The sequence below is a fragment of the Dermacentor andersoni genome, chromosome 5, assembly GCF_023375885.2.
Source record: "Dermacentor andersoni chromosome 5, qqDerAnde1_hic_scaffold, whole genome shotgun sequence".
Lineage (NCBI taxonomy): Eukaryota > Metazoa > Arthropoda > Arachnida > Ixodida > Ixodidae > Dermacentor > Dermacentor andersoni.
Window position 1 is genome coordinate 186,034,959 of NC_092818.1, and position 13,514 is coordinate 186,048,472.

The window sequence follows — 13,514 nt, forward strand, 5'->3', positions numbered from 1 at the left end:
CAATTGGCACCCTGCAGTGAAGTTTACCTGTACATGTTGCGCCACCTAGCAGTGGCGGTGAGCACCCACAGGTAGGGCCTCACTGTCATTTCACCGTTGACCGTGCGCTCAGGCCTGCCTGAAAGCCTGCTTTTTCAACTTTTCATTGAGTTCACCTCGGCCTCTTGGCAGCTCCTTCAGGAGAAGTGTGAACAAAAAGAACAAAAGCAGATACTGCTGCGTTAAGGATTGTCAAAACCACGAAGGGCATGTCGGCATCAAATTGTACCACTTCCCTTCAAAACCGGGGGATGCAACCCGGCGGCTGAAGTGGATCGTCACGGTTCGTGTCAGTCTTGCTAATTTCTGTTAAACGAACTAAGATGTAAATGCAAAAATAAGAAAAAAAAGAACCAGCAGCGGCATCGATAAAAACACAGTGTCAACTGCATAAAAACGCGTGAACTGATTTCCGCTGTTATAATCAGTTTAGGTAGTTTAGCTCGTCTTGCTCCAAAACAAACGCGCAGTGGCTGTTGTGTCAAATCCAGCTTCAGCGCTCCGTGCTGGAGCTTTGTACACGCTGTGCTTGCTGCGCTAAGATAGAGACGTGAATGCTGGAACTGAGCTCATTCGTGCCGATGTTTTCTCGTGCTTAGAACAACAGAACTTAGCTTGGAGTACACTGCAGCACACTTCGAGTATTCGAAAATTAGCATTTCTCTCGCGCACGCTAGCGCATATTTCTTTAGTCTTCACATTTAATTTCAGCTGATTGCTCTCTATGATGCTTCAGCAGTAATGCCCTCTCACATTCGAGCCCAAACGACAATACCAGAATATGCTCGAGGCACTTTGTCAACGGAGAAAAAAGCACTTGCCTGCCAAATTTGCCAAAACCTCTACAGTTGTGAGGTGCAAGGCACGCTCCAAGTAATGAAGCGACAAATGACAGTTGAAAGACATCCACGGCCGTGTTTGCTCACTTAAGTGGCATAAAATAATAATTTAACTCACTTAGGGTTGGATGTCGTAAGCATGCTTGCTTTGTTGTGACAAATACTTTGCGCCCTGTGGTGGTTGCTTGATGGCTATGGTGTTGGGCTGCTAAGCACGAGGTTGCAGGATCAAATCCCGGCCACGGCAACCGAATTTCGATGGGGTCTAAATACCAAAATACCAGTGTAATTAGATTTAGGTCCACGTTGAAGAACCCCAGGTGGTCCAAATTATTCCGGAGTCCCCCACCACGGCGTGCCTCCTAATCAGATTGTGGTTTTGGCACCTAAAAGGCCATAATTTAAGCACCTCGCTGTGATGTCCATGCTGTTTACTTTGACAATATATACATGGTTGTAGTTGTAAATTTGACGTTTTCTCAAGCGTCGGTGGTCCGAAATGGGCCTAGATGTTTTCGATTGCCTTAAAACCGCAATTTAGAACATCCGACAGGTTTCAAACGAGCGGCGCAAAAGCAGCCTCTGTAGCAGTGGTCGCCTCGGTGTTTTGCGCAACTGACACAGTGGTGCTGACAACTGAGTCGATCGCTGCACCGCCTGACCATTTTAGGGAGCCCATAGCTTGAATTAGCAATACATATAATAGGAATATAATAATTTTTGTAGCTACGGTGGCATGGAGCAGAGGTAGAACATTGGGTTTCTAATCTGAAGGTCGTAAGTTCGGATCTCCAGGCTTGGAGTGGCACCCGACTGTGGCAAAAAAATGCCGAAAGCAATAGTGGGGCTATACTAGTCCTGGTGCAACCAAATTAGGAAGGTCCACTAAGCTTCAACAAAGACACTCCCTCACCAGAACAGGAATTGGCCTCCCTGCTGCAGTGTTTGGCCACTACCTCCCTCATGACTCCTACAATTAACCCATGGCCCTCAGTCCCCAGTGGCTGCGGAGCACCTGAACAAGGCTGCGGTCAGACCTGCGACACGGCAGAGGGTGCTAAGAATCTCTAGACCTGGACAAGCCGCCACTGAAAACTGAACCTGGCAACGTTCAACACACAAACTCTCGAGTGAAGCTAGCTTACCAGGACTTTGAGGAATTATCAGACCCGCCGTGGTTGATCAGTGGCTATGGTGTTGGGCTGCTGAGCACGAGGTTGTGGGATCGAATCCCGGCCGCAGCGGCCACATTTCGATGGGGGCGAAATGCGAAAACACCCGTGTACTTAGATTTAGGTGCACGTTAAAGAACCCCAGGTGGTCAAAATTTCTGGAGTCCTCCACTACGGCGTGCCTCATAATCAGAAAGTGGTTTTGGCACGTAAAACCCCATAATTTATTTATTTATTAGGAATTATCAGCCATTGCATGGGATATTACTGGCCTTAGTGAGGTTAGAAGAAATGGTGAGGCTTACACATTGCTAAATAACGACCATGTCCTCTGCTATAGAGGTCTCCCTGATAAGAAGCAATACGGAGTAGCATTCCTAATCCATAAGGACATAGCGGGCAACATTGACGAATTCTGCAGCATTAACGAGAGGGTAGCAGTAGTCGTAATCAAACTTAAGAGGTTTAGATTAAAGGTAGTACAAGCCTACGCCCCAACCTACCTCCAGTCATGATGAAGAAGAACAGATTTATGAAGATGTTGAATTAGTGATGAGAGAAGTGTAAACTCTGTATACTGTAGTCATGGGCGACTTCAATGCAAAAGTTGGGAAAGAGCAGGCTGGTGAACAAGCAGTTAACTATGGCATCAATTCTAGGAACACTAGAGTAAAGATGTTGGTAGAATTCGCGGAAAGGAATAAGCTCTGAATAATGAACACCTTGAAGTCGCAAACATGCTTTGTTATGTTGAGGTTCTAAATACATGGTTTCTATGGACAAGAGCTTATAAAAAGTTAAATACTTCATTAGATCGAGAATTTCGTTATATTGAAGTTCATTACATCAAGGTTGAACTGTACCTCGCAAGTTTCTCGTCTCCAACCTGTCTCTTGATTCATCTATGCCGATGAACACCTTGAAGAGACTTGGCCATCTTCAATGAACAAGCTTTATCATGTTTAGCATTCACTGTGAACAGCCAACACATGTGACAAGTGTTTTAAGTCCTGCTAGTTAGCTCCAGGAATCACTGCGTGGCTTGTTTCAATGCAGCAGTAGGTGTCAGCACGGCTGATGGTGACCTTGGAAATGACAGATGACATTGTTGAAGCCATGAAGGAGGGAAGATCTAGGAGGGAGCATGATGAAACAAACTTGAAGCCAGAAAAGTCAGCCCCACATGTGATCATGTTGCGGTTTTAGGCTGCCACTGCCAGGCTAGCCATGTTCAGTGCAGGCTCCTTTAAAAGATAATTTGTGTGACTGCCGCACTCACATGTAGCAAAGACGAGGATAAATGCATATGTTGCAATATAGACGACTCAAGTCACATGAACATATTGGGAGAAATTGTGTACAGAGATATTTTCAATGCACCCAAACAAGTGCGTGTCGATTAAAATATACCAAAAACCAAGTATACACCGATGGGCTGAGTCAGCGAAGCGCAGGGTCATTTGTTGGGCCGACTTTTCGAGGGAGGAAAGACGAAGATGCTGCCTTCAAAGAAAGTTGGCTTGCGATGGTTGGCTGCATGACGTAATGCTCGCTTCTTGTTTATTTCCTTCCTCCATGGTTGAAGTCATGGAGGAGGTGAACGAGGACGAAGGCAGCAGTGACGAGAGCCTGCGGACGAACGAAGAATCTTGACAAGATAGGCAATAGTGACATTTGACGCTGTGCAGCTGTACTTTGCAGAGTGTGCTGTAAATGGTGTCATAAGGTCAGCTGCAGCTGCACGTTCCATTGGACAAAGTAAACGGAAGAAAATCACTGACTTGTCTAAGCATACCATGAATTCATGATAAAGAATGGTTTCCTTTTGCTAACCGTGCTTAGCCTGCTCTGGGTAGTGGTACAGTGCTAAAAGAGTGATCTGTTTAACAAAGAAATTCAGAGATCTGAAGCACTTCGTTATAAAGGCATTTGACTCTTGTATCTATGAGAAGTAGATGCGTCACGATACCTTGGCTCGCACTATTTCTATGGCTTCCACATTTTGGTGCAGCCAGAAGATGTGCTGTAATATTTTGTGAGCACTGTCATTATACTAAGCCTTATTGCTTTACAATGTTGGAAAATTTAGCTGCGTTGTGATGTCGCAAGGATGTTGATGTGACATGTGGAATCTTGAGACCAACATTAGTACAAAATTAAAATGTACCGTGCATTTTCCTAACTTCGTACTTGCCAAGTGTGATCCTTTTATGCACAAGGAGCACGTGGTATAGATTCTACAACTTTGGAAATTAGTGTCACTACTCCTTTAAAGCAGAACTGTTGACTGGACAGTCATGTATAATATAGTTATTTAGGCAACCAAAGAAGCACATTCCTGTTCAGAATTGGTACCTGTATAACATCAGCAGTTTTTTTTAAACTGCTGCAAGTACATGTGTCAACCATAATTGCCATTTCTTGTGGACGTGAAGAATGCTTGCATGATGCATTGGCCTCTTGTGCAAGGCACATGTGCCAACACTGCATAGAGAAAAAGCCTGTTGAAACGTGGTGCATGTGCTCGGCGAAAAAAAAAAAAGGTAACAAAACATATTGCGATACTGATTTGGTGTGGTGCCTTGCACCTTTATTTTCTTAATATTTAGCTGCATCAATCCTTACCATCTCATTCAGCAGAGGTGATCTCGCGTCACTTGATGTGCGAGTGCAGCTTTCCACAACAGAGATGTCTGAGCTGGAGGCACCTCTTTGCACGAAGTGACTACAAGAAGGTCTGAAGGCAGAGCGTGGCACTTTAATCGGCATCGCTGCCACCATCGGTTGCGAATGACTGGCAGTAGCGTTTCTGCAGTGCATCCTGGTAGAAGGCAAAGATGTCGCCTGCTGCTGCTTGGCACAGAGCCAGGCACCTCTGGAACTCCTCCTTGGAAAACTGGCCACTGGTGTAGGTCGAGACCAGTTTGGACTCTTGGCTCTCGAATGAGAATGTGCACACTGCCCTTGCTTCCTGTGCAAAGAATGCAACAGCAACAAAACTAAATCTTGCTGACATTTTACAGCTTTACAGAATTGCAATCAAATTTCTAGCAAAACTGTCAGTGCTCCATTACTCCAAATCCCCTAGGACACCAGACTCGGGCAAACAATGAAATTGGTGATTTCCCACCATGCAATTCCTGCACTAGTGTAACTACATACATGTCCTTGCATCACCCTGGTCACTTCCTCGTATTCCGTCCAATTTTCAGCATGCTCCAATGTTTGGTTCCACAGATAGGTGCAGACACATTGAAATGTAGCACTTCTGAAATTTGTGTTGCCACTTCTGGGCAGTTCAAGTCACAATAACAAGAGAGATGCCTTTTTCTATACTCAAATACATGGTCACTTACTAAGAACATTGTTTGTGTATGTACCATCCTTTTATAGTTCAATGGAATCTGTCTCTCTTTATCATTATCTACGTAACTTGTGCGTTAAAGAGGATGAAGTCATGATAGTGCATTAAAAATGATGTTCCCAAGTGAATTCTGTAGGATTTGTGGAACTACTATAATTGCTCTCTTATTAGTGAAAGAAGCATCTTTTCTTATATGTGCATAAGAATGTGTTATGTTCCGCTGGTTCATAGCGTATGAGCTACAACTATGTGATTTCTGGCATAAATGATAAAAAGAAAAATAAGTATTGTGCAAATTTCTTTCTAATTCCATACACGGGGCCCTAGCATTGCACAGAGACGAGACTATGTAGTGAGTAGTGTGATAACTGGCCTTTGACTACTTGGAAGACAGCAGCTAACTTCCGCCTGCAAGGTGGGGGAAAAAGACAGAGACCATCAGTTTAAGAAGCCTGTGTACACTTATGTGAAAAGCAAAGCCCAGACTCCACTGGGGTAAACTTCTCACCAGCTCCAGGTTCAAGAAACTCCTGCAATATTTAAAAAGGTATTTTGAATGAAAAGTTTTACAAGGTGTCTACCAACTGGGAAAACCGGGAATTCTCAGGGATTTTGAGTAGTCTGAAAAAACTCTGGGAAAACTCAGGGAATTTGTGCCTCTATCAGGGAAAATTAGCTGTAATTTTATTGAAAGGGTCGAAAGTCGTGGTAATGCTCGCTCGAGTAACAGACGGGAATCGCAATGGATCGTCTTTGACGTCCTGTTGTCGGCTGGAGAACTTGCCAGTGTACTGTCAACGACTGACTTTACGGATTCCTGATAATTTGGACAGCTTCGTCGCACCACCACGTACCCCATAGAGCAGGCACGTACCCAGGATTTTTTTTCAGGGGAGGGGGGGCCCTACCAAAGGTAACATTTCTATGCAAATGAGGGGGGGGGGGTACCTTTACTAGTACAAATGTGAATAACGCCCGCCATTTGCCATAAAGACGCATAAACCCGCAAAAGAGAAATGAAATAAGGTGTATCTCACAGCTAGTACGCCTGTGAGATGCACCTCTTCTTTACTTGGCAAACAAGGAACCACATCGAACGGACTCACGCAGGAAATCAGTGCAGAAAGAACACTTCCAAGAACAAGTAAATAAACAAAAGTGCAAAATAAAGATTTCTATCATCACCATCAGCCTATTTTATGTCCACTGCAGGACGAAGGCTTCTCCTTATAGTAGATTTCTATAGTAGCATACCACTTAAAAAACAGCAGTTGGCAACCAAGGCACACGGACCGCGTGGGGTTGTGTTACTCTGCCTGCCAATCACGTAAGCAAACAAAATCGTCATCATGTGGCCTTTTCAAAATGGCATCGTACTTCATACCTCCGGGGCGTCTGCTGTACTTGAAGAGTCTTTTCATCGACGGAAGCAATGAGGTGTGCAACAGACATGGACAAAGCGTATGGAGGATGAACATTTCACTCTTCAAAAGTCTACCCACCATGGTTGCTTAGTGGCTATGGTGTTGGGCTGCTGAGCATGAGGTCGTGGGATCGAATCCTGGCCATGGCGGCCGCATTTTGATGGGGACAAAATGCGAAAACACCCATCTACTTAGATTTAGGTGCACGTTAAAGAACCCAAGGTGGTCCAAATTTCTGGAGTCCCCCACTATGGCGTGCCTCATCATCAGATTGTGGTTTTGGCACATAAAACTCCATAACTGATTAAACCTTCAGAAGTCTGTAGTACAGTTCATTTCACTGCTGAGCCTGTTTTACTCCTGAAATTTCACTGCCAACTGAAGTGAAACTTGACATTAAATAGTTGCAGCGAAGCACTTTTATTTCATTTCAATAAAGAATTAAGACTTTTGCCATTCCACCATAATATGCGAGGGAAAACATATAAAATTACGTGCTAATAATTTTATTTTTGTGATTACCACCTTATTTGGGTAACAGGAAAAGTTTTAATTACGAATTATTTGCAGCCTCGCGGAGGAACAGTGGCTGGCGGTTATGAGGGCGTGCGCGGGGCTTCACTGCAGACTTAAGTTGTATGCGACTCTATAGTGGTGTCTTTTTATTAGCTCTGGAAGAATTATAGAGAAATATACATATGGGGAACAATCACAGTTCCTTTGGATCCCTCGTTTACTGCTCTACCAAGTGAAGTGCCAAAACCGACTCGTATTGTTATTTGGGAAGTTGTGTAATGATACGTGGCCGCTAGTCCCGTACAACCGCTTAGAGCACAGGACGCTGTGGTTCTAGACGTACTGCGCCCACCGTGGAAGGTTAGAAAAACACCTACATAAGCACAGCAGAGAAGTGCCTACGTCAGGCGGCTCGACTGATAACTGTAGAAGTGTCATTCAAGATATACACAATTGTTCTCCACTTCCGGCAGCGTTTTCTCTACTTACTTTTTAATTAAAAAGGTGTTGATCCATAAATATTTTCAGAAACAATGATTAAATTGGTTCATTTTCGCTTTTCTTTCCTATTTGGCTGTTGCCTTGGCCTAATTTCTCAACTCCTTGCGACTCTTGTTTCCAGTTGCCAATTTCGCACAAAAAGTACTGTACAATTAGGGAAAAAACAGACAAGGTAACGGATGACAGTCATATTGCTTATGGGTTTAAGGGTTATTGCAGGGTTTGGATGGACTCTGTTTCACATTATTTTAATTTGCACTTTATTTAACACATATCGCGGGTATATGGTTCCGACGATCTGCGAGCGTCACGGCGAGCAGCCATTCGAGGTAATAATGAAGCAAAAGGAAAAGGAAACTAAACTGGTGTTTTCTCCGGCTGCAACTGGTTCCTCAAGCATACATACCAGCTGACTATGAACCGAATCCCCTTCCTGGTCCCTGGATTAGTCTAAACAAAGAAGGTTGAACTAACGAAGCAACATCCATGTGTGTGACCGTTGAATAGATGATGACAACTGAACGCATCTTGAGTTAATCGCACGGGCACCGAATCGATGAGAAAACTGACCTTCACAGCCCAGCAGATGCCGATAAATACCGTCATCCAAAAGGAGTGAAAAAGGCAGCAAAATGTTGGCCACAGAATAGCTGTCAAGTCTCAACATTGATTTGGTGGCACTTTAGGATTGTGTGTAAGGATTGGTGGCGTGGGTGGGGAGGGTGGGGATATGGCGCTTAATTTGGGGGGGGGGGGGGTCTCCCCCGAGCGCCCCCCTGGGTACGTGCCTGCCATAGAGTCAATGTATCAGAACGTCCGAAATTTCGGATGCAAGAACTCTTCACCGTCCGATTTTGCGGACGTTTTGCTGTGACCGCAGGTTTGAAACGGCATTAATCAAAGCCACCACTGCTGCCATTTTGATTACTTCACCGCCTCAAACCGGCGCTCTCGCACGCAGATCCACTGGCAGCCGTAGCCGCCACTGCGGCAACGCTAGGCTTAGCTGATTCGACGTTCACTATTAAGATTCTTGTCGTTCAGTGCCGTGTTTTTCATTGTAAGAATTTTCCGCTGTCAGTAATGGCACCGACTCTGCCTCTGTAACCTTCACGATCGGCTTAGAAGCTTGGAAAGCACGGTGCGTTGCATAATGCCAGTTCCCGAAAGTCAGCTTCGCCTCCGTACAGAAATGATAACATGATCTTAAAATGTAGCGCGAAGTGACGCGGACACAGAAAGGAGCAGACCAAGACGAGCGCTAACTCTCAACTAAATTTTTATTGAAATGAAGAACATATATATATAGGTCATTGCAAAAACCACAGCATAAGAACGTGACATGGTAAAAAAATCAGTTACTCTTGTTTAACTGATTTTTTTACGGTGTCACGTTCTTATGCTGCGGTTTTTGCAATCACCTATATGCTCTTCGTTTCAATAAAAATTTAGCTGAGAGTTGGCGCTCGTCCTGTTTGCTCCTTTCTGTGTCCGTGTCACTTCGCGCTACAATTTAAGATCATGTTACCGTACCAACTCGCCCAACTTTCTATCCTTTTACAGAAATGTTACTTGGTGAAGCATACGCAAAAGTATTGCAGTGAAGCATAACCAGCATGGGAAGGGGCTATTGCCACAGGGCACATTATGTATTCCTTAATTATACACGCGTGCACCCGATATTTCCTGTCACAGTACGAGCACCAATATGCCTAATATGTGTACCGACAGGCCTTCAGAGCATTTTCGAATGTACCTGTGGCGGTTTGAGCCCTTAAGGGCAGTAAATGACATGCATTTATTTTTTTTTCCAACTGGCGGATTTTTCGGACGTTTTCGCGGCCCCTAAGGAGTTAGAAAGCTCGGACGTGGACTGTGCAACTGACCAAGAAGATGCTTCAAATGGTCCGTGGGGCGAACGAGTGGTGGAAGGAGTACAAGAACAGAAAGGACCTACGCGTTGAGGAATGAACAGGAAACTAAGCGTGCTGCCGCCGTTTTGAAGGAGCTTGAGCTCAAAAAACAAAGTGTTGGCTGATGCCGAGATGCAAATGTCCCTCATCCAAACCGAAATAACCTCTTTAAAGCAGTGAAACACAAGACCCTCACGTTGTGCGCGGGCTGAGGGTATGTCTGGACAGTTGAGGTTGACTTACGAGCTGTTGAAAGAGAATCTCAATTGTGACAAAGTTCGGGCCTCATACCACTGAGCTTGCTATCAATTGATAGAAACAGCTCATATTCGAAAATATTTGATTTTGTATGCATCTCCTTTTTTATTCGTATTTGAGAATGTACGACTCGATTTGCAATTTTTTTCGAAGACATTTTATTTGCTGTGCCTTTTACTAAGCCCTCCTTTCTATTCAATTTTTGAATAACATAAACACTACCCCTTAGTATTCAAATCAAGTCTTCTTTTTTTTTTTAATTTTTTCATATGCTTACTAGAGAGTGACAGCATCGGGCGATATGGTTTCACCTCGTCTTGACATAAAACATAGTTTTGCATCACTCAGGGAATATTGCAAAGGCACTCAGGGAAAACCTGGAAAACTCGGGGAATTTGGAAATGTCAACTTGGTAGACACCCTGTTTTATCAGTTTCCTAGATTGTAGGTGCTGTTTGCAGTGAAAAGAAAGACTGATGGTGGGGTAAAAGAAATGAAAAAAATCATGCCCTAAATCACAGGCAAATTCGATTGTTATTCAGCAGATACACAATGATCATCTCCAGACAAACATCACACTTCTGAAAAATAAGAGCTCAGAGTTCTGGATGCTAGTTACATGCCTGAAGCGCGCCTTTGAGGTGACTATTGTTTGTATACAAACTCTTGGTGTTAGCCACATGTATACGATGACAAGTGTTATTCTTTGAGTTGCCTTTCTTTAGCATGGCACATTCTTGGCTGCATGCCACTTTGCATTGAACCACTGCTCAACTAATTTACTAATGAAGATTAGCTTAGTATTCCTCTGTACTGTTGCTTTAATGTTGAAGGGCTTTTGCCAATTCTCTAATGAGCTGGTTGCCGAGTCTGTAAAATAGTATTTTAGTGTATCTCGGCACAGGATAACGGCCACATGCACTGCAGTGAACTGCACATATTGGTGAGTATGCATTCATTTTTACTATTTTTTGTTGCCCTGTGTATTCTGTGACATTATATCATGTGACAGCTGTCACTGGAAACCACAAGGACAAGCTTACCTGCTCCTGCTGCCTGTCAGGGTCCAGTACAATAATCCCCGTGTTGGTGATTGCTGCCGTCACTGCTGCTATGTGGCACTTCATGCTGACTGCGGCATCGATGGCTGCTAGGCAGGCAGCATTTATTGCACAGGCCAGCACCTGTTTAGGAGTTAAGTCAAGGGAAAGCCACAGAGTGGGCAAAGCAGATTTGAGACACCCTGGTGTGCCACAAAGACATTGCAACAGGAATGGGAGGAATCCTGGCTTGTTTGGCATTTAAGAGTTCATAGCAGTTGTGGAAAACAATTAAATCATTTTTGAAGACTTACAAGGCTCTGACTTCACAGAGATAAAGCAACAGCATGTTTTGCAAACTTGAAAAATTATTAAATTACAAGGCTTAACTTCCCGTAACTGCATAGAAGGTTATAAAGGATGTCGTAGTGAAGGGCTCTGGATTAAGTTTGACCACCTGGGGTTATTTAATGTGTACCCAAGGTATTGTAACAATAGATGAAAGTTTTTGCATTCCACCCCATCAGAATTCGGCCACTGCAGCCAGGCATCTAACCTGTGGCATTGTGCTGAGCAGCACAATGCCACAGACACTGAGGCACTGCGATGCACTGAAGCTTGAAATGAAAACACTGTTTTCAATAACAAGAGAACTCTCTTTGCTACATGTAAGTGGGAGAGGTGTATGAAAAGCGCTTGGTGAATGAACCATTGCCAACCACCACAAGGCTGCTAAACTGTAACTAAGTGCACAAGGTTTCTTTTGCACAAAGTTCACGAAGAGACATCCATTTGGTGAATGAACTGCTTTGGTTCACTAGGTGGAAAGTGCTTTGGTCAAACAAGCACACATGGATTTTTACCCTTGATTTCAGGTTTTATTTGTAGGTTGCGAAATCAAGGAAGTATTTTCATGGCTTCCATGGCCTTCAAGCTTCTGCTTGCAATGGTACAGTGCAAGAGTTCTGAGTCGAACAAAAAATGGATTGATTAAACTATGCTGTTGGGCAGATTACTCCACCAATAATTCAAAAGAAAATAAAGCAAGTGCTTCCAAACATAACAGTAGCATTCCGTTTTCGCCGTACTGCGGGCATTTCTCTAGACCCCTCCAATTAAGGGGGGGAAAGAAATCCACAGAGCAAAAGGATACACCACCGTTGTTGTGAAATTCTTGACATGTTAATGATATGCAGGAGCGCGGATGTAGGGCTGTCAACATAGCAGTCTCCAGCGTGCTTCGAATAACCTTTTCAGACATACGATCTGAGCAACCTGGAATGATCAGCAACAGTTAACATAAGCGACCGCGTAGTAGAACACCACGGACTGACTTAGCGGCATGTTGATTCATTTAATTATTAAAGGTAAAAAAAAAGAAAACAGCGCTACAAAACGGGACAATACGTGAAGGAGCACACCGACACTGATACTACAAAAAACAGCAATCATAGGCGATTATTCCTTCACAAGATACCAAACTAGTCATTGCTTTATCTATCATAATTGGAAGCATAACCATGAACAGAAGACAGCGACATTTCATAACAACCATGAAATAGTCAAAGCCAACAACACGTTACTCACTTTGCTGCCCCGCTTTAGATCGAAAAAATACTTCTACTGTGGCCTTCTCAGGGTGCTCGCGCATTTGTTTTACTTCAACTGGCCCGTAGACACCTGCTTGAACGACAGTATCTCCTGCCAAATCCAAGAAGAAAAAATAAGAAGAAATTTCATAAATGCGGCATTCCACTACAGGCATCAGGTCATACCTTGTGCCAATATTGCTGAACCATCGGGACGCGAGAGGTTCGAAAACTTCGCGGCCAATTTGCGAAGGCGTCCCGTGCTAGTTGCTTCCATTTCTGACGAATCCGTTCTGCGAGCAAGAGAATGAGAACTTGAAGTAATTTCACGGTGTGCGACAGTCATCATAGAATATGATCACAGCTTATGTGCAGCACAGTGATGCTAAACAACTCACAAAAGCGAAAATCAGAGAATGCGTTGAGACCCGCCTTCATGCCGACTGTCGATTGTGGGAGCCGCCATCTTGTTAACAGAAACATGGACATGCCTCCTGGCGGAGGAAAGCAAAATGAAAATTAGTGCTTCCTTTAACAAGCCGTGGTTAGAACGTGGTTAGGCACATAGAGTTTCTCACTATAATGTAGCGAGAAACTCTATGGTTAGACAGAACTAGAGTGTACTAGACCAAATTAAAGGAGACATTGACTAGACAATGGTTGAGTAGAGAAAACGGCGCTGACCCGCTGAGGCGCCGCGTGTGGAAAAATTTTGCGAGGACGCTGCGAGCGAACTGTATCTAGGGTGCCTCGATCCGCGCGCCGCTGACATAACTGTATCGGGGGAAGACGCGCTTCGCGGCATGTTCAACGTAATTTCGCTACGGGTGCTGAGACCGATTGCCCGCGTACGCTCTTA

At 44.2% G+C, this 13,514-nt stretch overlaps 1 protein-coding gene across 1 annotated transcript; it reads right to left on the bottom strand.

Annotated features, from left to right (window-relative positions):
• Nucleotides 1-4,612: 4,612 nt before the first annotated feature.
• Nucleotides 4,613-13,162, bottom strand: Rrp46 (exosome complex component Rrp46). The gene is made up of 6 exons (XM_050179424.3): nucleotides 13,054-13,162; nucleotides 12,842-12,948; nucleotides 12,654-12,767; nucleotides 12,220-12,341; nucleotides 11,070-11,210; nucleotides 4,613-5,021 (listed from the first exon to the last, which is right to left on the bottom strand). The coding sequence occupies exons 2-6, from the start codon at nucleotides 12,930-12,932 to the stop codon at nucleotides 4,809-4,811; spliced, it is 681 nt and encodes a 226-aa protein (XP_050035381.1). The 5' UTR covers nucleotides 12,933-12,948; nucleotides 13,054-13,162; the 3' UTR covers nucleotides 4,613-4,808.
• Between the last annotated feature and the right edge of the window lie 352 nt (nucleotides 13,163-13,514).